Below are 23,806 nucleotides of genomic sequence, written 5' to 3'. Positions count from 1 at the left end.
TTCCAGTACCCTTCATCTATCTCACAACATTTAAAACTTTGCAAAAATTTGAAATTGAAACTTTTCGTCAAAAAAATACTCGACTTTAAACTTTAGCCCTGTTCTTACTTTTGTATTTTCTGAGTGTTCTTATTACTCTAATAATGGCTTTCCCAGTCGGTCAACCTCGCCATGACGTGGGTGAAAGCGATTCTGGCAGCAACATAATTAACCATGTGGCTAACAATACTGACAGATATCGCAGAAACCAAAAGTACAGTAATGATTACAATTCAATTAGAACCAGTCGTCCAACCCAAAAATTTTATTTTCAAATGAAAAACTCAGCTGGAAGTGATACCCGAAAACCTCAACACCATCAAACAAAATCGTACCCGACATACAACAGCAGGGATGCTAATAATTATTATGGATACAACTCATATAATAACGGAAGACCAAGACGTCTAGCAAATTTCTCTATGATTATACCTAACTCTGTATACATGGGTAATGTACCTTACCAAACAACTGAGGAGGATGTCAAGGGATTACTCAAAGGCTTCGGTGAGTCAAACTCAATACACAAGAAATGCAGTGCTGAGACTAACGAAAGACTAGCGAATATTCAATCTATTGTCATCAAGACTCACCGATTCAATCGCATTTGTTATGCTTTTATTGAGTTCACTGATTCCGAGTCTGCCCAACTACTGCTCAACTCTACTGAACCTCTATTTCTGGGTGATTTGAAAGTGTGCGTATGATCTACTAACCACCGCCAGATTATGCATGATTAACTTTATCCTAACCCTTATCTAGTTTCTTTAAGCATAGGTACGCTGATCATCCTCAAAGTGGAGCTGTACCTAAAAATGATGGCAGCATCAATAAAATTGCACAACATGGCGCCTCTGGCACCAAAGTCGGCAGTCCTCTTGCTACTACCGATTCGCCTGATTTGGTTTCTGACGACCAGGCTCGCCGGCCTAATGCTGCTTCAGAAAAAACTGGTTCTGCATCGATTGAAAAAGTTCCCAGCACAGAAGAGACTGCAACATCTCAAGAAATATCAAATACAATCAGCAATTCGATTAGATCTTTATCTGAGATTAAAAATTCCAATGAGGCTTCTGGTACTGTGGTTACCGATGTTTTCTCAAAAATAGCACCTACCTCTGAGTCAACTTCTCTGACAAAATCCCATTCAGAACACCCTGGCACTAATTCAGAGACTAGTATTTCAACGACCGACGGTCAATCTTCTGACACTGTGAGTTTGGATAAGGACGAATCTGTGACTATTGAGTCACCTCCTACTAGCAGCAGTGATGTATTGACAATTGATACACCAGAGCTAGACACCGCAAGTGACAGGTCCCATGAGTCTCTCAGAAGCGATATCCCTCGAGATGATAATGAATCAACTGTCACCGTTAATATGCGCAACAAAGCCTCGTTTTTAGCCACTGGACCCTCCTGCCCAGGAAGTGTATTGAGAGTAGCGGGAATTCCTGAGCAGTGGAATCCTCAGACTTTGTTCGAGGTGTTTGCAGCGTACGATCGTGTTGATAGTACTTTTATCTATAATGATAAGGATGAATATGGCAAGCGTCAGGGTCTCGTACAGATGACTACTCGCGACTCTGCGAAATCATTTTCCGATCATGATCAATTGTTTATGGTGGGTAGTATTATTTTACAGATTTTCCCCAGTGAACTTACGAGTACAAGAGATGTATTTTCTTACATCAACCTATCGTCTAACTACGAGAAAAACTACTACTGTCCATCAACACCTAGTGATGGCGAGTCCAAAAAATCAAACAACACGGTACCTCCGTCGTCTCCCGATAGTGCATCTTCGTCTGCTCAGCCTGGCCCTGGTCTTCAATTTCCGTACGGATCTTACCCATATAATATCCCTCAGCAGAATCACTGGCAGTTCCCACGACCCTCGATGATGTTCTATCCGTACTCCATGGTGCCACCCATGTTTAACCCTGATGGAATGAGACTTGGCTATACAATTGCATCTTTTGCACCCTATAACCAACAAACGTTTCCAGGATCAGGTGCTAACTATCAGATTTATCCTTCTGAGCACTCCGGTTCTCAGATGCAATTTTTGAACCCGGATCAGTTTCAGACAGATTTTACAGAACGACCGACTACAGCAAGTAGAAAAAATTACGGTTCTGAACCTTCTGAGAGACGTCGTGAGCATACTATTGGACCTGGACTAGGACCTGACAGTCCGATCCCCAGACAACTCCCACTAGGCCTTCCTCAAGATATGTTGTCACCTTCTGCAGTGACCGATAATTGTCGACTTTATGTCAAAAACCTGGATCACCAAATTTTTACTAGTAACACCGATTTTAAACGTCTCTTTATGGAATTTGGTAGAGTAAAATCTGCAAAATTGTGTCATCCTCACGAAAAGTCGTTTGCTCCTAGTCCCTTAGATAGGTTTGGTTCTAAGCCTCAGAGATTGTTCGGTTTCATCGAATACTATGACCACCGATCTGCCCTGAACGCTTTAGTCAGAATGAATGGATGCCAGATAGGTTGTTTTACTGTCAGTGTGGAGTTTGCCTATACCAATGATAAGTTTTCAAAAGGTAAATATGGGAGAAAAGCTCTTTCGGCTGGTACCAGCTCTAGTTCGGTGACTAAGGGTAGTATTAACCGTCTTGAGGATTCAACAGGAGAGGATAATGATGAGACATCAAACCCATCAATCGTTAGTGCATCTGACATAAGTTAGGAAGGAAATTCTAATTTGTCTGGTTGCTTAGTAGCTACTCAGGTTGCCTAAACAAAGTCTTTGTCAAAATCAGTGAATTCAACGGTACAAACCAGTGGGTAAACTGGTTTTAGTATATACCCGTCTATAAGATTTGTACAAGCGAATAATTGATTAGTTTATAAAAATAATTAATTTGCGAGGTTAAATTGTCCCACCTTCAGTTCTTGAACTTTGAGAGATGTAGTAGTGTAAGAGCACTCCACTTTTCGGCTGTTGGCGGATGTGCCTACAGGTGCGGCTTTACAGCATGTGATCTTATAAATATAAGTATGTTCGTATGAATGTATTTCAATGTCAGTTAAACCGAATTTAAATCAAGCCAAGGTCATCTTATTAATTTCTAAAGATGTCTTTAGCAACCACCTTGAGTAAAAACGACCAGTTCGTCCTTTCAACTATTTTGGGCGGAGGTGAAGGGCCTGCTATCGAGTTCAGCAACCCTAACAAAAGAAAAATAGTGGTAGACGTGGAAATGCAGCCAGACAGGCATATTAAAGAGGTCGAACCTTTAGTAGAAATGGAGAAAACTGCCATCAAACTCATCGAAAATCAAAAAGATTATGAACGGGCATCTGCGATATTAGACTCAATTATCAAGCAGGAACCCAATTATGCATCAGCCTATAACAACCGAGCACAGCTTAAACGGCTTTTAATTTCTAATGACGCAAACGAAGAATCTCAGTTCAATAGCATCATTGACGATTTAGAAAAAGCTATCAAGTTAGCTGAGCCTGAAGGTAAAAATTCAGGACTTGATATCATAGTATCAAAGATGCAGGCAACTCTGCTGCAAAATGCATATACACAGTTAGGGGCTATATATATCAAAATGGCTGGGATCCCTGCTAACGCCGATAGAGCATGGAACTTTGAAGAAAAAGCGAGTCAAATGTTGTATCGTGCTGGCGAATATGGCAGTGAATTGGCCAAGGAACTATCGTCGAAAGTAAATCCGTATGCAAAGCTATGTGGTAACATGGTGCAGGAAGCACTGGCTAGGGAACAGCGGAATCTTTACCAATAAAACCATGTAAAAATAGATTTAATTGTTATTTTGCCTCCGCCTATTTCCGAGTATCCACTCTTGAGACTATTCCGTCTCCTAATATTGTTAGCGGAATGTCCTCTACTTAGCTCTGTTTCATGCTTTGAAAGGCATTATATGACATGCCCATTCAGGTGCATATCATCGCATATGTATGCAAGGCTTCCAACGGCGCTCTCAAACCCTGATAACAAACATGAATAAACGGCACGAACTCCACGTCCAGATTTGAGGTATTGAATACTGGCATGGTTGGCTGTTGATATTGTTCCTTGTATAACTAACAAGCAGAAGTTGTTGTATTTTATTTTATGATCGGGTCAGTTCGTAAATTGCAGCTAACATTCGCCAGCTGTAATGCCATCAGCGTCGTTGGATATCACTCCCTGCATAAAATGTGCCTATCGAGTTCATCGGTAATGGACGGTGTGATAATATGGGTTAGGGTGTATTAAGGACTTGATTTGTGTGCCATGATCAAAAGATGAGCATGTGGGGTACGGATGTCGACGGGCTAACAGATAAGATACCATGTGACCCAGGCAGGGAAAGATCAACTGGCTATCTGCAGATAAACGTCCAATATCCACGATGAATTTGGAACTAGAGCACATTCAGTGGCCATTTCTGGGGTTATAATTCTGAGGTACTGTCTAAAAAGGTACTATAGTTGGTGCCACAAGAAATTTTGGTAACGTTCAGGAAGCAGCGGAACTACTCAATTTTATTTTTTGAATTTTGTAACTGGTATGTCGTAATTTCTTTTTCTCTGACCCTTTCGTATAGTATAAGCTGAGCCTATTCAATAACACTAGATTAATATAAATATACCATAGAATTCCTAAAGCTCCGAGCTTAGATATACTAACTGCTTTGTTCCTTCCTATCGTGTCTTCGGCAATATTTATAATTCGCTCGAGACAAATTGCTCACAGGCAACGCAATATTGTATTGATCATTTCTCACATCTTTCTATTATTATTTGTAGTTTCCACAAGCTGCCTCTCACTTGATATCCTATTACAAGCATGGCACCTGCACCAACTAGTTCAATCAATCCAGATTCCAATGAAAATGCGAAATATCAAGGCTATGATCATGTCACCTGGTATGTGAGCAATGCTAAACAAGCTGCTTCATACTATATTACACGTATGGGCTTTAGCCCAATTGCATATAGGGGACTTGAAACTGGATCAAGATGCGTCGCTTCTCATGTTGTACAAAATTCTGACAATGTGAGATTTGTATTCATGTCTGCATTGAGGGCCCGCTCGGAGGATACAGAAGAACAAAAAATAATAAAGGAGATCCAAGATCATATATCTAGACATGGAGATGCTGTTAAAGACGTTGCATTTGCCGTCGATGACGTTAAGTCTATTTTCAAAGCAGCTGTAGCCAATGGATCAAAGCCAATCCAAGAACCAACAACCTTTTCTGATGAGTTTGGGTCTGTTATTATTGCCAAAATTAATACTTATGGTGATACTACACATAGCTTGATCCAGAGAAATGGGTACTCCGGAGTATTTTTACCTGGCTACCGAAAGTGTGTTGAAACACAAGACCCCTTGAATTTGCTCATTAATGATAACATTCAGCTCGAAGCCATTGATCACTGCGTAGGTAATCAAGGTTGGAATGAAATGGACGATGCATGTGATTACTATGAGAAGACCCTGGGCTTCCATAGATTTTGGTCTGTTGACGACAAAGATATAAGTACTGAATTTTCAGCACTTAAATCGGTTGTCATGGCTTCTCCTGATGAGCGCATCAAAATGCCAATTAACGAACCAGCTGTTGGGAAAAAGAAGTCTCAAATTGAAGAGTTTGTAGACTTTTACGACGGACCTGGTGTTCAACATATTGCACTCCGAACTGACGATATTCTTCATACTGTTCGCTGTATGAGAGCTAGAGGAGTAGACTTCATTTCTGTACCATCTACTTACTACGAGACTATTAAAGCTCGCTTAGCGAAGTCGTCATTAAAACTGAAAGAAGATTTCAAGCAAATCCAAGATCTAAACATTTTGATTGATTTTGATGAAGGAGGATATCTTTTGCAGCTTTTCACAAAGCCACTAATGGATCGGCCAACTGTTTTCATTGAAATTATTCAACGTCATAACTTCGACGGATTCGGTGCGGGAAATTTCAAATCCCTATTCGAGGCCATCGAAAGAGAACAAGCTGCAAGAGGCAATCTTTAAATAGTGGTATATAGATCGCAATAAAGATCAGTGTACTCTTTAACCTGAATATAAAGCCCAGCTCCAAACCGGGCAGAGCCCAATCTGTGACTTGGCTATTGACAAAAATCTTGGGTGAATGAACACTCTCTATCTATATATCAAAACATTACACCGAATTCATTTCGAAACAACGAGCACTAAGCCTCCATAGTATCCCTCTAGTTCTGAGGGATTAATCCAGCTGTCTCCAGCTTTTGTTTGAGCTCTCCCGACTCCAAAAGTCTGGCTATGTCATCTTCAGTACCAATGTGTTCACCATCAATAAACACATTAGGGACAGTGTTCTGTTTAGTAATCTCAAGGAAAGCACTTTGGAGCTCTTTGCCATTATCCAATAAGTCAAGCTCAACAAGGTGAGGAGGCGAGGTGTTCAAATCAGAAAATACCTTCTTTCCATAGACACAGTCGGGACACCACGTCTTTGATACGAACAAAAACTTTTCATTTTTAATTAGATCACGCGCTTGTTGAAGCTCTGCCTCGGGGGCTTTAACAGGAGTTGAAGGAGCTGACATTTTGTAGTTTCTGTGAAAATAAAAAGAAGGAAAGTTTTCTGAGACACCTTTTATATTCAATCACCTTCACGATGTATCAAATTTCGTCATAAACGGCGTCTGGAGCATGCACAAACCTGCATGCATGTTATGTTATATACCACCAGGATTTAGAACAATCGCTCTTTCGTATCTTCTTATAACACAATAAAAAATTGTCGAAACTTACCTAAATAAAATGGGACCCTTAAGCCGTAAGCCTGACTCAAGTACTAAATGTGCCCCAGATAACTGTATGCATTTGCTTTTGAGATCAAAGAGGTAGTGCTTGCGTGCGGCTTCACGATAAATTGAAGTTCACCTGAATGGAAATAAGTTTCTTTTGAGGTTTGGCCGATGTTTGAGATACCGAGGTTTCGAGATCCTCGAGTTAGGATAGATACGTGGAGATTTAAACTTAAGTTAAGATACATAACTGCAGAACAAGAAGAGATCAAAAAGTTTTCCTTCGATCCAAAATATGATACAATTAGAAAATATACCAAGGTGAAGAGAAGGCCAATAAAGAGACAAGAAGAAGGAAGGCCGAAGTCTGGCAAGCGTCGTGAAAGTATTAAAAGAGCGAAAAAATCAAAGAGGACGAAACTGAATGATGCCAGCGAGCACAGCCGAACTAAGGGAGACGATAACGAAAGTAATGAAACTGATGAGGAAGATGACCATGAAGAACTCCTAGATTTAGAACTGGAGAATGAGAATGGTAGATCAGTTGATAGTGTCGACGTTGAAAATGTCATTTATATTGGTTTGTTTTCCAATGAGGTTTATAACTATAAAGGTGAAATAGATGTGGGTGACCGAAGGCGATATGGATTTCAAGTGAGAGAATATGCCGATGGTTTTGAAAGTGAGAACGATATCGAAGACGACCAATTACATAACAAAACAGAGAGCAGTTCTGTTAGAGCCAATTTCAAGAATTCTAAAGTTACGAAGATGTTTAATTTAATCAGTAGTGGTATGGACATTTTACCAAGGGCAGCTGTATCTCCAAAATTGATATACGATAGTCCATCCACTATAAATCTTATACGAGATGAAAATGATGATCTGAGCTCTAGTACTAAAAAGTTATTGACGAAGAAATATTTATCTGGTGGAGCGGTAACATCAAAAAGATATCGTTTTTGTTCTTTGGCTCCTAGAACTAATCTAGATGTTGATCCCTTTAGATATGGAAATCGCATTCGAAAGCATTGTGTTATTGCCAATTCATTGTTAAGGTTGGCAATTGTGCGAGGAGATTATCCTTTGGCATTTAGGGCTTTTTCTCTTCTTCTACACATATCTGAGACTGATGTGCGCTTTTTATGGACAGTTGGGCTAGAACTCCTTGTTTGGAGGAGGGAGTTGAGGGAACAGGAGTCGTACGTGCCTCGGAAGGAGAATGAACTTCCTACTAATGGTGATGTTCATACCCTTCAAAGTACAGCTGAGAAAGAAGACGAGACGTTTTTGGATTGGTTGATATTAAACTTTCCTGTTCCTAGAGAGGCATCTGCTTATGGAAGTAAAATATCAGCATCAGCAGTGACGTTTAACAAGTTTCGCTTGCTGACAAAATTGAGACATGGTGATCCTAATAGTGCACTTAATTCACTTGAAGACTTGATTTTGATCCCACCCTATAGCGAAGACCCTGTCGTCTATGCCTTGTGCGGTATTGCAGTAATGCAGCTGATGACCCTAAGAAGCGTAGAATTTGCAAAATTAGAAGTCGAAGTTGTAGAAAGAGAGGCCAAATTAAAGCAACTGGCAGCCCGTGCACATAAGTATTTTGAAGAATGTCAAAAGTATGGCGGAGTTCTTCCAGAGGATTTCATTAATTTTGAGATCACAGAATTAGCTGAAGGCTATGTTTTTGAAAAGAACCCGCGCAACCATACTGAACAGGATGAAGAGGCATATTCTAATGATTCATATGGAGAGGCAGATGATGAAGAATAGCTTTTTGATTGTATCTTTGTGATGCTCTTACTTATTTATTTATATGTTATTAATTATTTATTATGTTAGTATGCTTGATGTCGATATTGCTCCCCAGTTGCGTGATGCATCTAATAATGAGTTAAACTGCATCAATTTCTCAATAAAATTTAAAAAATTTTTATTCTTTTACCCAATATCCAGCCCAGAACAAAGTCAGATAAAAATGAAACTCCTATGAGACCAGCTACAAGAGATATGGCGCCCTGGACAAGTCCCTGAGCTCCGAAACTTGCCCAATCATTTATCAAGTCCACTAACGTAACTCTGATCAATTCTGAAGTCACTATCAGTGACAAAACGCTCCAAAAATGCCTAGAGGGGTAATCCAAAGGTTTCCTATCTGAGGAAGATTTAAAACCTTTATCTTGCTTGTCTTGATCGATAAAAGTAGGGTATAGGCGAAAGTGAATGTTCCAAATAAATGTTAATAAAGTCAAGATTTTAATATTGACTGATACATCGAGATGGCTGAGATAAATTGAAACAATAATCCCCGGTAATATTACCCATAAGGGCCAAGTATCATCAGCAGTCAACATACTTTTTAGTTGGAAGCAAGTATATAAGTACGATTTCTTCCAATGACCTGATGATCTATTTCTCGATATATAAGGGTTTCTATATATATATACACATGTCTGTTCCTTGCAGTTTCTGTTTCCGCAGTCGTCTCTTTGTATTTCCTAAGTGCCCCATTAAAATCCATTGAGAAGAAAATGTCAGAATTAGTCAATTCGTTGGGAGTGAAGGAGTCATTTCTAGCATCTAGCCTCAATTCTAACTTTGTTTTGGGACTCGCAGATGGAACTCTTCATTCTGACCAGTTCAATACTTGGCTCTACCAAGACTATATCTTTGTTAGACTTGTCTTTCCCTTCGCTCTTGCTACAGGTGAAAGGATTCCAGACTCCGAAACTGCTTACAAGCCATTGAAGGATGCCATTCTGGGAAACTTCGAGGTTTTGAAAAAAGAGCTGGCTCTTTTCCGTCAACGTGCAGCTGCAAACGGGGTCATTTTACCTGTTGTTCCGGAAGTCAAGGATACAGTGGAAGAAGAATTAAACGCGTATGGTGGTTTGAAACTACTCAGAGAAATTGAACAGAGGTACCCCCAGGTTTATAATGAGGTTTCCCCGTTCAATATTTCCTATGTCAAATTTCTTGTGGAAGTAGCGGCTGACCCAAGAGTCTCTTGGAAATATTTAATAGCCTTGTATTGGATTATTGAACAGTGCTACCGCGATTCTTTTGCATCGGTTATTAATTCTGAGAAATTTAACCATGCTGCTGACCAAGGTATGAAAGAGTTTGTTTCTTGGTGGGGAAAGAACCCCCATTTCGATGAATTTGTCAACATACTCGGAAAGAGTACACAGCAATTGATTCTTGATGATGAAACGAATCGGCCATTGGTTTTGGATGCCGTGAGAAATGTCTTGAAGCATGAAAAAAACTTCTTCGATGGATCATTTGGGCTCAGATAGACTGTTCTGTTGGATGTAATGTGAAGTGCCTTTAAAGTTCTACCCTAGCCGCTATCTCCGTGCAGCTGCATCACGCAATACAGTGAGACATGACGGAGTCAGAGCTCATTGACGCGGAATTAAGCTTCTGTCTACGAATCTTTCGACTTTGATTAAAACTTATATAGCACAATATGACTGAAGTGTGGTCAGCTTCTAAACTTGCTATCTCTGAAAGTGAGAAAAAGTTGATCGATCAAAAATATAATGTGCGGCCGTTTTTACAAGCACCACTGTCAACGGTCACCAACAACGTTGTCAACTTACAAGTAATAGATCTGTCCAAGTTCACCTATGGGCAAGATGGTCTTGAAATTCGAAGATCACTAGCTGCTCAGTTAGAAAAGGCATTGACTACTCAGGGCTTTTTTTCTGTAATTGGCCATGGATTTCAGGAGGAAAAACTTGAAGCACTTCGTGCTTTCACGCAATCGGTCTTTGAACTTCCTCAAGAGATCAAAGATCAATATATGGCCGGAGAAAGAAATTCTGAGGAGGAGAAAAATAAATCACTAGGAATAGTACGAGGAGCTGGATTTAAACCCCGTGGCTACTGGGTATTTCAGAATGGTGTAAGAGATAGTTTAGAACATTATAACTTCAGAGACATGCTACACGATGACCATTTTGTTAAACGACACTACCCTGAGTTGGTTCGCTCTTACCTTCAGGAAGTCGCAGAATTTTATCGATATCTTCATTATGTGGTGCTCAGAAAAATACTTGTTCTCTGTGACATCATCTTAGAACTTCGTGAGGGTACTTTATGGGGAAATTATTTCAAGGTAATTGAAAATGACCTTCGGAACTCTGGAGCTGGATTCGGTAGATTTATGCAGTACTACAGCACTAGTCAAAAGGATGACGAAAAGAGTGGCAAGACTTGGCTCCGTGGACATTCAGATGCCAGTGGCTTTACCTTCCTGACTTCTCAGCCGATCTTGTCATTACAGATCTTGGATTATCAGAGCAATGAATGGAAATATGTCAACCATGTTCCTTCGGGATTGATAGTGAATGTTGGCGATGCTTTGAAATTTCTCACTGGAGGCTACTTCAAATCTTGCATCCACCGCGTCACAACACCACCAGACGATCAGCGAAACTTCCGTCGTATGACACTTGTCTACTTTTGTGACCCAGCTCTTACGACTGTAATCGATCCCGATGGCCTTGAATCGCCGAAGCTGAGAAGACAGGGGATCAGCACTCCATCTAATTGGCAAAAAATCACTTTTGAGCAATGGGATGAAGAGAAGGGGAAAATGCTAAATACAAAAGAAGGGGACAAGAAGAAGCCTGTTCCACTCTTTGGACGCTCGTCTATCATCCATCTGCCTGCGAATGTTGCAGTGACTACGGATAAGCTTTAAAAGCAAATCTCGTGATAAAAATTCGTAGATCCCCATAGAAGATTTAATCCCATCGAAAATATAGTTTATTAAATAGATAAATAAGATGCCTTTTCATAGTCAACCAGCCTAATCTTTTTCGACTTCGGTGTCGATATTTGATGAACCTTTTAATGACTCCGCAGCTTGACGAAGCTGGCCAATAACTGTCTCAAATTCGCTCTGAGTCCTCTCCATATTACTCAATAATTTTTCAATTGCTTTTAGTTTGTCATCGGGAGATGAACTTAGCCGTACTTCTTCCAAGGTCTTGTCAGTGTCTAATAATACTGTAGGGCCAGTAACAGTAGCCCATGTGTGCTCATTTAGTTTCACTTGCTGGCCCTCAGATGAGTTTCGTGCCCTAAAAGCCACCCAGCCACTGGGTATAACTATCTGAGAGTCGATGATCAATGCTTGCTGGTTTCGATTACTTTCAAGAGATTGGGATGAATGCTGAGTACTGGAAGATGGTGAATTATGAATGCCGTTGTTCGTCGATACCGGGTGAATACGTAATATCTCACTATTCGGCTCCCCATTGGGTGGGTGTTGTTGCTGTAACTGTATGGTCCCAAGAACTCTTCCCGGCGCCTGTTCTTCTCGCTGCTGAGCTTGTAGTTGCTCTGCTTGTTGCTGTTGCTGTTGCTGTTGTTGCTGTTGCTGTTCATCGTTCGCATCCATTACAGGTCTACGACATGTAGGACAGCGTTGAGATCTTTCTAGCCAGCTTTTTAGACATCCGTGATGAATCACATGACCACACGGGAGCTTCTTTGGAGTATACCTGTGAGCTCTATCACGGTTGACTTCCATTTCTTCTCGACATATGATACAAACTGAGTCTCTATGTAGATCCTCAGTAACAGCATCAGCAATCTGCTCATCCATCCTGGCTCGAGCACGTCTAAATCGAATAAAATCACGATACCGGCTAAACAAGTTCATAGCTGTAGTATACACATCTCGGAAAATATGCAAAGGAATTCCATAGGGATCAAGCAAGAACATGAACAATGTTACATATGCTGTCAGACGAATGGTATCAGAAACCACTTCCAGAACAAATGTGTATGTGCCTTTTGGCTCCCAGCTATCTTCGTCTTCATTGACCACTAGGTAATGACATTCAATAAGATTCAGTGAGTACTTGCCAATCGAATTGAGTAACGAATTTGTTAAAACAGCAAACTCAAAAGCAAACATAACCATTGTTCCAGGACCATGTTCGAGAACTTCTGACCCACAGTACATGAACACACTGATATCACCAGCCATTAGGGCACATAACGCCACCCACAGTCTGGTTTTACTAACGAAACTGGGTGGATGGGTAGCCTGGAAAATGAGGTCTACTCTATCCGCAGCAATCCAATGAAACACCCTTAGGAACGTCAGGATAGAAAACATCAATGCAAATTGAAAAGTGAACTCATCATGGAAAATGGTCATCGCAAGGAAGGTTTCCATTACCGCATACCATGTCCTTTCATAAAGGTGTTCCAACTCCAATGCTCGAAGATGACCAAAAAATGCAAGCTGAAGCAATTTTCCTAATAATAGCACCAGTATCATTGCCATGTTTATAAGTGTGAACAGACTCGCACTATTTTGAGAAATAGCAATACATGCCGAATAGAAATTGGGTCGTTCAACGAAGGCCAGTAGTATCACGCCTATTGCTAGAAGCGTGCTAATACTAATATAGCCTATGAACCTCATTTTAGTGGTAGTTATTGTCATCGATAAAAAAAGTCGAAGACAAGTCTTCAACTTCACGAGTTATAGTAAGGAGAAAAGATAAGTCGACTTGATCTGTGATTGCTCGAATGCGGAGTAGCAATATACAAGAAAACTGAATCAGAGGACGAGTTTACAAAATACACAACTTGCATGAAGCTCGGTCAGACTTTAAATATAAACATATTCCTGTGTTCAATTCGCAAACTGGAACCTCGGATGATAGTAGATGGTGGATTTAGTGAGTGGACATCGCCATGTGAGGTGTCAGCTATTTGCTAAAGTCGTTTTATAGAATATGCATGTCGACTTTTTACCCCAAAAGTATTACATCATGATAACGCTGATGGATAGCTTATCTTGCATTAAGATCTTGAAGAGTTTCCTGTTAAACTACATACCTTGCAGCTTGATATGCTAAGCAACGGCGGCTTTAGCAGGCCCTCTTACCTGGCGCGTATACATTACTGTCGAAATACCTGAGCTAACTGCTAAGAAGGCCACAGATGCCCATGACATTGCACTAGCCCTTTCGCCCCTTGAGGCAACAAGAATATTAGCACTTGATGTGGAGACTGAATGGCAAACGGCATTTGTAGCGATTTCTATCCATATGGCGCCTACAGTCCAAAATAACCATGAGACTATATTTGAAATCAAGGTGCCTTTGTGAATTAGGTGGGTCTGAGGTAAATAGGGAACAAATTGGAAAAATGTCCCACACAACGTCAAGACAATAAGGACTAGTGATATAATGAGCATGTAAGGGTTGATAACCTGGGTTGAAAAGTCATCAGCAAGATGTAATGGATTCAGTGTGCCAAGAAGCAAAGATGAAGTTCCATTGTAAAAGGACAGAGGCTCGAAAACCTGGAGAGCGGTAATGTTGTTTTTCCAAGCACAAGTTGAACCTTGAACGCCATTTATGCACAAAGCTTTAAGGTTAGAACAGATTATAAGCAGACTTGACTGGCCACCTGATTACCTACTCACCTAATAGTCCAGCTCTTACTTTTGTCAAGGCAAAATTAGAATCTGTTTTCGGTTCTTGATAGCTTTGTTCGACGGATGGGAAGACCGAAGAATTACTATTATACTGATACTCAATGATATACACGTTGTCAAAAACAGCATTGGCTGAAGAACAGGAAACCAATAGAAACGACAGAAGAAACAGACTAACAAATAAAGAAATTGCTGCAATACTTCTTGGAAGCATGCTTAACAACTTGCGGTCGAGGAGCATGGTATTCACGGTACCGCAAAATACTGGTAGGGATATACAGTCTACTTATATAGTCAAGGAGCGAATCTATATGAAGTCATTAAATTTACTTCTCTATGAAACTAAATCTGAAACAAGCTAATGTACTATTCTCTCTACTATATTTGTATCATGATCCAGGGGTACCTAATATGTTTTAAGTTTTCCCTGCAGATCCGTGCCTGCATGCCTCAAAAAAAGGTATTACTTATGCAGATGTTTCAAAAACAAACTAATTCTATACATCTCTTGATAAAATTATCAATAGAGCTTTGTAATATCGTAATTCTCTCTCCATCGGGGACCCCACTTTTTAATAGATAAAATGCTGGTAAATGCAAGTAAGGAACCAATTGCCAACATAGTGTATAACCAGCCAAATCCAAGTCTGTCTTGCAGCGGATCTGCTACAAATGTAGCAATAGCAGCAAGTATCATTCTAAACAAGTTATTCAATGCGACCCCTGATGACCCTCTTCCAGGTAGTACATCAACCAAATATGTTGTAACATTGCCGAAGATAAGCATTGAGGAAAACCCAAAAAAGAACGTACCCACCAAGGGTACCAACCAGAAAGTTTTAAAATGACCAGCCCAGCCGAACAGAACAAGCGACAGTGGGAATATTACCGCTGCCAAATATACGCTTTCAGATAATCGAGCTTCTGGGATAACTCTGCCGTGCTTTTTAATGGACCGGTCAATAACATAATCACTCCAATATCCGTTACCAATACTTGAGATGACGTAACCGACGGAATTGGGAATATAAAGCAAGCCTATGATTATTGATTTGTACATGTATGGCTGGGAGGAATATAAGCTTTCGATACCAATATTCAGAAAGTATAAGGTAAAGAAGCAATAACTACTGTACACCATTGATAAAGGCACTGGTGGATACTTCAGAAACTTGAAAGCTTTCAACGGCCTCAAGAATACCTCAAGTATCTTCTTCTTAACACTTTCATGATTTGGGTCTACCGCTTTCTCATGATTATGATTAACATGAGGGATATGAAATTTGTGGAGTTGACCAAACATTCCACCATGGCCGTGTTCTAAATCGACATTGGCTACACGTGAAGTCCTGGACGGAACCGGTACTAAAGCATCAGCAACAATGTTGTTGTCTTCGTGGGCTTCAACACGGCTTCCTATACTACTTTTTGGACTGAGAACACGAAGTATGCTGTTACGGCGACTCTGCTCCACAACTATTGGAGTAGTCCTCTTCAAAGTTTCTGGAAGAAAAAAAAGAAGCACCACCGTCATTATGCCTCCTAGAATGACACAAAACCACATGGTGCCTCTCCAGCCCCATTTTGTGGTAAGTACACCACCAAGAATTGGAGCAAATAACGGGCCACATAATGGACCTAGATAGAAATAGCCCATTGCCCGTCCTCTTTGGGTGGTAACATAAATATCGCCAATCGTACCTGCACCAACTGCTTGAACAGCAGCAGCAGCCCCTCCGGAAAGTATTCTGAGAATCATTAGAGCCGCAATAGATTTACAGAGCGCACATCCAATGGTAAATAGAGTGTATAGTAGAAAAGAAATAACATATACCGAACGACGACCATACAACTCAGAGGTTCCAGACCACCATAAAGGAAATATGCCCAAACTTAAAATATATAAGCCGAAAGATACATTGACAACAGATGTTGTCACATGAAGGTCATCTGCCAAGTTTGTGAGTGCAGGCAGCAGAATTGACGCTCCCATTGGAGCAATAACAGCAGCAAATGAAACTTGTGCGACAATAAGCTTCTTTGTCGTATCCGTATGGCCCAGAGCAGTTTCTTGTTCGGGGATGAGTGTGAGACTAGAAAAAAGTCCTCTTCTTTGAGAGATAGGGACTGGCGAAGATGGAGGCCGAGTCACAATATCCTCAACTGTGACATTCTCTTTCTGTGTGACTTCTTCCACAGTATGGAAAGGCTCCGGTTCAGCATGTATAGCATCATCAGAGAGATGAGACGAGTTAACATCCAGCTGCTCGCCTACCAGCATATCAGACACATTATTTGGAGCTATTGCTTCTTCTCCGTTATTATTCTCCACTTCTTTGGCATCGCCCATCCTCTTTATTGGGTCTGACATAGTGAAGTATGCAAAAGGGATTAGTTTTAAACAGAAACAAAAAAATTAATAAGAGACCCAGTAATAAATAAATATCAAAATAAAAAAAAATGAGAAAATTTGTGGAGACAATAAAGATTAGGGCTATATGAGATGGACTTTCGAAATCAATAATTCATCGATGAGATCGAGGTAGATGCATCTGTGCCAAAGCTAGATCCAATGAAATAATTTCCAGTCGTACTCACTGATCTATACATCAGGACTCGATATAATATTCAGTGAGAGAAATCAGAAGAAGTTGAGTTATATAAGTTGAGACAGATGATCCAGCGGTTTTTTTGTTCCGCGATGATGATCTTCGGAGTCCGGATCTGCTTGCGCAAAATTAGGCTGGTTTGGCTAGTTCGGGTGTTGGTGCAGCCGACATGCAGGGAAGGAGAGATGAGAGATAGTTGTGGTGATAGATGTGCTTCGTGAACACTTCAATCAATTTTCTATCATATATATTATATAAATTAGGGCTTTTGGGCTTAGTCTAGAGGGGTTGTAAAAACAATATTTGTTTTCGAAATGTTTGTGTAATAATCTTCGTACTTCACCCTCCTCCTCCACAGTAGCTCTCGGCATCAACGAAGCGATTATTCGGACCGACAGTACAGCTAGAGCCAAGATGTCAGGTACCTTGCTCATATACCCCACCATTCCCAGTCACGTGATACACGTAGCGGAGCTTATTGAGACGATTTGATCTCGCATTTTCGTACCATGTGATATGCACAGGTGCTGAACAGTAAATTATTGTAGATATCTCAGCAACCATACCGAAATAACCAGATCTTGACAGCTGATTGTGCTGCGCTGAATTGGCTAGTCGGATTTCTTTATTTTCCTGAAACTCTCTCCAGTTCAACTACATATATACAGACTGAGACATAGACCCTTTTGCCACTAGAACTTCCAGGATGGCTGGAGATTCAGCCAAAAATAGTACTGGCAACGAAGTCAATGGGTCATCTACGAATTTGGATAATCCGTCAGAGTCACAGGCGGGAATTTTTCCTAGGGAGTCTGTGTCACAGGCCCTGCCGGAGTCTTTAGTCGCACCTCAACATGGGGTCTTTATGCAAACTGTGCGATGCATTAGCCTAGTAATTTTTTTTATTGTAAGCTCAGTGTGTATATATGGGACACAGCTTGTTGGCTATCCTATCAAATATGTGTCGGAGCCATTTTTTCATGCGTGGGTGGATTTCACGAAACAGTCATTTGGGCTTCTTCTGGTGGTTGTTACTCAATATTGGACGCCAGTGAAAGTGACTGTCAGCGGAGACAAGTCTGTGAAAGGTATTTTTTCTCTTGATGAGAAATCTTTACTTCAAACTAAGATCCCTGATAGGGCAATTGTTATTTCTAATCACCAGCTCTACTCTGATTGGGTTTTCTTATGGTATATTGCCTATACCGCCCGTGCCCATGGTGGCATTTATATCATGTTGAAAGACTCGCTTAAAAAGATCCCTATCTGGGGCTGGGGCATGCAAATATATGGGTTTATTTTTTTGAATAGAAAGTGGTCACAAGATGAACAGGTGCTAACTTCGGGCCTACAACGTATCAATAACGAGAGCGATTGGCCGGCCTGGCTGACCCTGTTTCCGGAGGGTACTACATTTAGTCGCAATGGAGTACGGAAGTCTACGGAATATGGAAAAAAAGCAGATCTCGAAATCCCTCGCCATGTTCTCCTCCCACGAGTTCGGGGATTGCGAAAATCATTATTAGAACTGGACACCTCGATTGAATATCTTTATGATGCTACCATTCACTATTCAGGTATACCTAAGGGGGTGTATGGTGAAGACTTCTTCACTTTACGTAATATGTATCTTCGTGGTATCAGTCCATCACGAATTGTGATGTACTGGAGAAGAATTGCCATCAAAGATATTCCATATCAAGACGAGAAGGAATTTGAACAGTGGACTTTGAAGTTCTGGTATGAAAAAGACCAAATGCTAGATAACTTTACCACTAGTGGTAAGTTTGCCGATGATTCTCCCGATGAGGTCGATCCACCTGTGACTGCTGATGTCAAACTTGAGTCTCCTTTCCAGGCATTCCAGATCTTTAGTGTACCTCTAAATATCCTACTTATTCTCAACATTATTCGGCTTAATTACTCACGGTTTTTTTCATAGTATGTATAGATGATTAAATATATTGCACAGACGCCAAGTGTCTAAGTGAGATACGCTTGTCTGAAAAATAGCAGCTTCCGCTAGTCAGTGTAATTGGTCTCCAGATATAATTCATTTGAATACCGTTAGCCAGGGCTATGAGGCTTAGTCTCAGCCCCAAGCAGATATGAATCAGCAGTGGCATGAACAAAAACAAAAATTAATATTACTGGGATAAATGTACCTGTATCCAGTCGCTGACAAGATCGACGACCTGAGTCGGAATATTTCCCACTTCCGACTGGGGGTAATCGCCTAGAACTGCAAACCCGTGGGGAAGCTTGTGATTGCTATTCTGGCCTGCAACCGAAGAAGAGGTAAAAACTTTACGGTCGAAAGTGACATTACGATCTTGAAGTGAGGCGATGCCTTTTTGAACAACTTTTTCTGAGAGTATGGGGTCATCCGTAGAATAGACCAGCATGAGTGGCTTGCTTACCATATTAAAGTCATTTACCTCCACGAGTGATGGATGAATACAGGCACCCACGGCGATCAGGTCTTCTTCAGACGACCATTCATCGTGGTGTAGGTCTTCAAGTAATCGTAGCACGTATCTGCCCCCAAACGAATAGCCAATGACTGCTAGTGATTGCGGACTGTACACTTGAACAATTTCCGCAACAGTATTGGTCAATCGAGGATATGTCCTCTCAAATGTATGTTTTGCGATCCACATCTCGTCAACAAATCCTTTGATTGTAGAAGTAGCAAATGCTTTCACTTTGGATAGTGTCAGGTTGCTAAAAAATGACGTAGATGCAGTCTGACCAATCGTTTCTTCGCCTTCTTTAGGTGACGGTTCCTGAGAGCCTATCGACGTTTGTTCGGCACCCGCCGTTAATCCTGCCTCATCATCCATATGTGCGACTTCTGCGCCCGACACTCGAATAGGATCATTATCAAATAAGTCTGGCACAATTACTGGGCATTTCAGTTTTTTGGCATATTCGTCAGCCATTTTAAGGTTGTTCTCACTGGCAAGACCAAGAGAGTTTGTGAGAAGGATAACCAGTCGAGGAGTCCGTTGAGAGGGTGAATGTGTCACATATACCTCAGTTCCAGTACCTGATAATACAAATTTTTGGCCTGAAAAAGAGGCAGGCTCAACAGGCTCATTAAATCTGGCTTCAGGTTCTTTAATTTTTAATTCCTCCTTGACCCCTCCATTACCCACGCCAAGAGGATTGGGCGCATTTTTGGCATCCAGAGCTGCAGAATCGGTACCGCTCAAGAATGATAAATCTTCATCTTCCTCGTCTTCGTTTTCTTCTTTATCATCAAGGTCCTTTCCTGCAACCGCTTCTTTCCGGTTTTTCTGATTTTCAACACTATCTTCAAGGTCACCACCGGTGTACAGGGGGTCTCTCTGGTTAGAGAGCTCACCTGAGCTAACAGTCTCTAATGAAGACAACTCAGGACCCTTGCTTGTAGTCATTTTACTCAATTCTCACTTGGATGCTATGAAAATTGCAAAATGATAAAATGGCTCAATCTGATATCTACACAATTTCCACTCTGTTCTCCTCTATACCAAGCCACGTTCTATTACCAGTCTAATAGAACAGCAATAATTCCTGCATTATCGTGCGCTGATGTCCTCTCCATATGCAACCCCTGGTTATCGCAAGCCCATACCCTGCACAAACTATGGCTGAACATCTTGGGGGTAAGGAGTCTTTACTAGTGTGGAACTGAAATAGCCATTCCGGTCTTAGTTAAAGGTATTACTACGGCTTGAGTAGAACAACTTCCCACAAAATCTTATCTCTATCAGACCCTCGTATCTGTCTATCCCAAAGGACCACACATCCGAGACGTGTAGTACCCACAAGCCCGACAGAACCAGCTATCTGACGACCCATGAATATAATTACAATGCTGTATTTGTGTCTTTTATATATGTTCAATGGTTGAACACAGCTTACAAAGGCTGCGCAGCTTTTTACTCCAAAGAAGAGGCACCAGTAATGATATCGACCAATTCGTTGGTAATGACGGCTTGACGAGTACGGTTGTAGAGAATCGAGTACTTGCCAATCATCTCGTTAGCGTTCTTGGAAGCATTGTCCATGGCAGAACGACGGGCAGAGATCTCAGCAGCGTGACCCTCGGCAAGTCCCCACAAAATGTAGTTGGCAAGGGAGAACTCGGACAAGTTACCGACAACCTCGTCTTCAAGCTCGTAAGTGCTGAACTTAGGAGCCTCCTCAATGGCAGCAGTAGTGAAAGCTGGTCTAATAGTGGGCTCGAAAGAAACACCAGAGACGAATTTGTTGTAAAGGACCTCAACATCGTCATATTGCTTGCCCAATTGGCTGATCTGATCAGCAATAACGGCTGCCTCATTGAAAGTAGGAGCCTCCTTACCGATTTGAGAAATAGAGAGAACAATGTTCTTAGCATTAGTTCTAGACAATTGAGCCTTGGTTTTGTCACCAACAGCAACAACGTCGGCATCAGGGAACTTCTCAAGACGGGCACGAGCAGCACGAGCAAGTTGCGAATGAATGGATCCACACAAACCCTTGTCGGAAGACATAACAATCAACAACTTCTTAGGAGAGTTCTCAGGGACAGCAGCTTCACTCTTGTCGAAAACCTCCTTGGTGGTCTCACCGTAGATACGAGAAATAGCCATAGCTCTTTGAGCCTTACCAAGTCTGGTAGAAGCGACAATCATCATAGTATTGGTAATCTTCTCAATGTTCTTGATAGACTTGAGACGGGTCTCAATCTCACGAAGAGTGGCATAGGATCTAATCCATGTTAGTTTACGTCTAGTAAATACACTCGAGAAGTGCGGGATGGTTCTGATTAGTTTGGTTCGTTTCGAAGAAAATCCCTCTGCTTGAACTGTAGTAGAGGTCACAAAACTGAAAATGCTGAGGGAAACGTTGTTGAAATGCTCTATGTGTGTAGGACAATGGGATAGTAGAAAACCTCTCGAATATCATATTTCCTTTTAAAGGCTATCTTAACTTTCTGATACTAGGTAATTCTCATTGCCTTAATTCCGGGAATCATAGAACAGATTCTCAGGATTATGTCCATCAATTGAAGCCGACTACGTGTTTGCTTCCGCCCTTCAGCATCCCCTAGTGCCATCCATACGCAATCTCCTCATGCTGTTGAAATCAATTATTTACACTTCTCTTTCCAATCGAGTTAAGGTGTAGTCCTGCCGTTCCGTTTACTACTGTGCACACTCGCTAGAAAGCTATTTTAATCGGAATTTTTTTCAATCAAACAATTAATCCGCAGATTTCCACATTTTCAACATCTCGAGTTTTCTATTTGAATAAATCGGCTCGCTTTTGTAATATTTCGACTATGTTTCTTATTTGCTCTTGAATTGTCGGTTCTCAAATTTGTCGCACACTCGAAACTCCCAACCAATCAGAACCCTGTATTCCGTTCCCTAGCCCGCGACCAAAACCAATTTACAACAATTTCGGGCCCAATCCAATCTTTCCTCTTCAAAAAAGCATATAAAACAAACTTACCTAGCAGGAGTAGCTCTCACGGCAGAGCCAGCAGCTGAACGGAGCGAAAACATTTTGTAGTCCTCTTCTTGTCTGATGGAAGTGTCAAGGAGAAGAAACTTGGCCTATGAATATCAAGAATTCAATATGTACGGTGCTTCGCCAATTTTCAACTACAGCCGTGCCAGTCACTAATCTGGATGAAAAACTCCCAGTGCGGCCGGTGCGGCTTAGTTATCTTCTAGAGCTGACCCAGCCAAAAGATTAATAAATGAAAGGTATAGTTCTAATTATCTAGTAATTCGTAGGCCTTAGAATGTTATTATGACGTTCAATTAAGTAGTGACCCAATTATTTTATTCTGTTGTTCCGGTTTCTGTAAAGGTGTGTTATAACCCTTGATACGAAAATTGGATTTAGAAAAGTATTTGTGTACAAAAGTATCAACCTCAACTCCTCTACCAGGACATTTATATCTTAAGCCATTTTGTAGCTGAGTCCTATGGTTAATAGCTCCAGACCATCAAAATTTCGCTTTCGTAAATGTTTCAGAGACAGTGTTTCAACCAGTATGGAGTACATATAATGTAACGTTTATGCCGCGCTGACGCCAACACGCCCATATGCCAGTTGTGGAGGCGAATATTTGGACTGGGCTGCATTACGATAAGTAACTTCAGACTTGTCTATGACATTCTTTTTTATTAATGAGTTCTATTGCCCTCAAATTTACATCTCTATTGGTGAAGACTTTAGCAAAACCCATTGGCGTAAGTTGATACAATTTTAAATGAGATCGGACTGTAGATGCAGACAATATTCTAACATGGCCTAGAACGCTATCAAAGCCCAAGCCAAACAACACCCAAGATTTAGACAAACTTGTATTGGTTTTGCCCAATTTATTCACAGAAGCGATGTTCATCTTCGCATGAGATTATTAGGAGAAAGCAATATTAGGGTGCGGCCTTTAAACGATGCGAAAGCTATAGACAACGGAGCGACATTTCTGTCTGAATCATTTATTTTTTCAATTGCCGGTGGGCTAATCCTTTTTGAGAGCTATAGATCGCATAGAAAGGAAGTTACAAGACGTGAATCAGTTGCTGATGATATACAGGCTCTCCAAGACGAAATAGAATGGCTCAAGGGTCAACTCAAACAAAACAAGTTATTGATGGAAGAGTACCATCTTCCTAAAGATATGAAGCCATCAATTTTGAAGCAGTTACATGAGAAAGAGGTAGCTTCTGCAGTAGTGGGAGAGACACAAGGCAAGCATCTTACAGTACCCATCACAGTGCCGGCCTCTATTCCTACAGCAGCAGTTATCTCATCCAATCAATCCAGGACCGTATAGTGAGTCCATTGTATATAGCACACTTACTTTACTGTACATATCATTTATTTTGCTATCCAGGAATGAGTC

At 41.0% G+C, this 23,806-nt stretch overlaps 12 protein-coding genes across 12 annotated transcripts; 7 read left to right on the top strand and 5 right to left on the bottom strand.

Annotated features, from left to right (window-relative positions):
- Nucleotides 1-3,137: 3,137 nt before the first annotated feature.
- AWJ20_1598 (uncharacterized protein) lies at nt 3,138-3,818 on the top strand (the record flags this gene model as incomplete). The annotated part of the gene is made up of 1 exon (XM_018878490.1): nt 3,138-3,818. The coding sequence occupies one exon, from the start codon at nt 3,138-3,140 to the stop codon at nt 3,816-3,818; it is 681 nt and encodes a 226-aa protein (XP_018735789.1).
- Nucleotides 3,819-4,867: 1,049 nt separating this feature from the next.
- AWJ20_1597 (4-hydroxyphenylpyruvate dioxygenase) lies at nt 4,868-6,058 on the top strand (the record flags this gene model as incomplete). Its single annotated transcript, XM_018878489.1, has 1 exon — nt 4,868-6,058. The coding sequence occupies one exon, from the start codon at nt 4,868-4,870 to the stop codon at nt 6,056-6,058; it is 1,191 nt and encodes a 396-aa protein (XP_018735788.1).
- Nucleotides 6,059-6,258: 200 nt separating this feature from the next.
- Nucleotides 6,259-6,615, bottom strand: GRX2 (dithiol glutaredoxin GRX2; the record flags this gene model as incomplete). Its single annotated transcript, XM_018878488.1, has 1 exon — nt 6,259-6,615. One exon carries the CDS (start codon nt 6,613-6,615, stop codon nt 6,259-6,261), a length of 357 nt encoding a protein of 118 aa, XP_018735787.1.
- Nucleotides 6,616-6,990: 375 nt separating this feature from the next.
- Nucleotides 6,991-8,601, top strand: AWJ20_1595 (uncharacterized protein; the record flags this gene model as incomplete). Its single annotated transcript, XM_018878487.1, has 1 exon — nt 6,991-8,601. One exon carries the CDS (start codon nt 6,991-6,993, stop codon nt 8,599-8,601), a length of 1,611 nt encoding a protein of 536 aa, XP_018735786.1.
- A 758-nt stretch (nt 8,602-9,359) lies between these two features.
- On the top strand, nt 9,360-10,127 carry AWJ20_1594 (phosphomethylpyrimidine kinase (predicted); the record flags this gene model as incomplete). The annotated part of the gene is made up of 1 exon (XM_018878486.1): nt 9,360-10,127. One exon carries the CDS (start codon nt 9,360-9,362, stop codon nt 10,125-10,127), a length of 768 nt encoding a protein of 255 aa, XP_018735785.1.
- Nucleotides 10,128-10,300: 173 nt separating this feature from the next.
- On the top strand, nt 10,301-11,539 carry AWJ20_1593 (uncharacterized protein; the record flags this gene model as incomplete). Its single annotated transcript, XM_018878485.1, has 1 exon — nt 10,301-11,539. One exon carries the CDS (start codon nt 10,301-10,303, stop codon nt 11,537-11,539), a length of 1,239 nt encoding a protein of 412 aa, XP_018735784.1.
- A 108-nt stretch (nt 11,540-11,647) lies between these two features.
- HRD1 (E3 ubiquitin-protein ligase HRD1) lies at nt 11,648-13,132 on the bottom strand (the record flags this gene model as incomplete). The annotated part of the gene is made up of 1 exon (XM_018878484.1): nt 11,648-13,132. The coding sequence occupies one exon, from the start codon at nt 13,130-13,132 to the stop codon at nt 11,648-11,650; it is 1,485 nt and encodes a 494-aa protein (XP_018735783.1).
- Nucleotides 13,133-14,822: 1,690 nt separating this feature from the next.
- On the bottom strand, nt 14,823-16,673 carry QDR3 (Qdr3p; the record flags this gene model as incomplete). Its single annotated transcript, XM_018878483.1, has 1 exon — nt 14,823-16,673. The coding sequence occupies one exon, from the start codon at nt 16,671-16,673 to the stop codon at nt 14,823-14,825; it is 1,851 nt and encodes a 616-aa protein (XP_018735782.1).
- A 944-nt stretch (nt 16,674-17,617) lies between these two features.
- On the top strand, nt 17,618-18,853 carry CST26 (Cst26p; the record flags this gene model as incomplete). Its single annotated transcript, XM_018878482.1, has 1 exon — nt 17,618-18,853. The coding sequence occupies one exon, from the start codon at nt 17,618-17,620 to the stop codon at nt 18,851-18,853; it is 1,236 nt and encodes a 411-aa protein (XP_018735781.1).
- Nucleotides 18,854-19,058: 205 nt separating this feature from the next.
- Nucleotides 19,059-20,330, bottom strand: AWJ20_1589 (uncharacterized protein; the record flags this gene model as incomplete). The annotated part of the gene is made up of 1 exon (XM_018878480.1): nt 19,059-20,330. The coding sequence occupies one exon, from the start codon at nt 20,328-20,330 to the stop codon at nt 19,059-19,061; it is 1,272 nt and encodes a 423-aa protein (XP_018735780.1).
- Nucleotides 20,331-20,837: 507 nt separating this feature from the next.
- Nucleotides 20,838-21,575, bottom strand: ATP3 (F1F0 ATP synthase subunit gamma; the record flags this gene model as incomplete). Its single annotated transcript, XM_018878479.1, has 1 exon — nt 20,838-21,575. One exon carries the CDS (start codon nt 21,573-21,575, stop codon nt 20,838-20,840), a length of 738 nt encoding a protein of 245 aa, XP_018735779.1.
- Nucleotides 21,576-23,308: 1,733 nt separating this feature from the next.
- On the top strand, nt 23,309-23,737 carry AWJ20_1587 (OPA3-like protein; the record flags this gene model as incomplete). The annotated part of the gene is made up of 1 exon (XM_018878478.1): nt 23,309-23,737. One exon carries the CDS (start codon nt 23,309-23,311, stop codon nt 23,735-23,737), a length of 429 nt encoding a protein of 142 aa, XP_018735778.1.
- Between the last annotated feature and the right edge of the window lie 69 nt (nt 23,738-23,806).

This window comes from Sugiyamaella lignohabitans, chromosome A (assembly GCF_001640025.1).
Source record: "Sugiyamaella lignohabitans strain CBS 10342 chromosome A, complete sequence".
Lineage (NCBI taxonomy): Eukaryota > Fungi > Ascomycota > Dipodascomycetes > Dipodascales > Trichomonascaceae > Sugiyamaella > Sugiyamaella lignohabitans.
The sequence above is the reverse complement of the archived record's forward strand: the minus strand, read 5'-3'. Positions and strand labels throughout refer to the sequence as shown.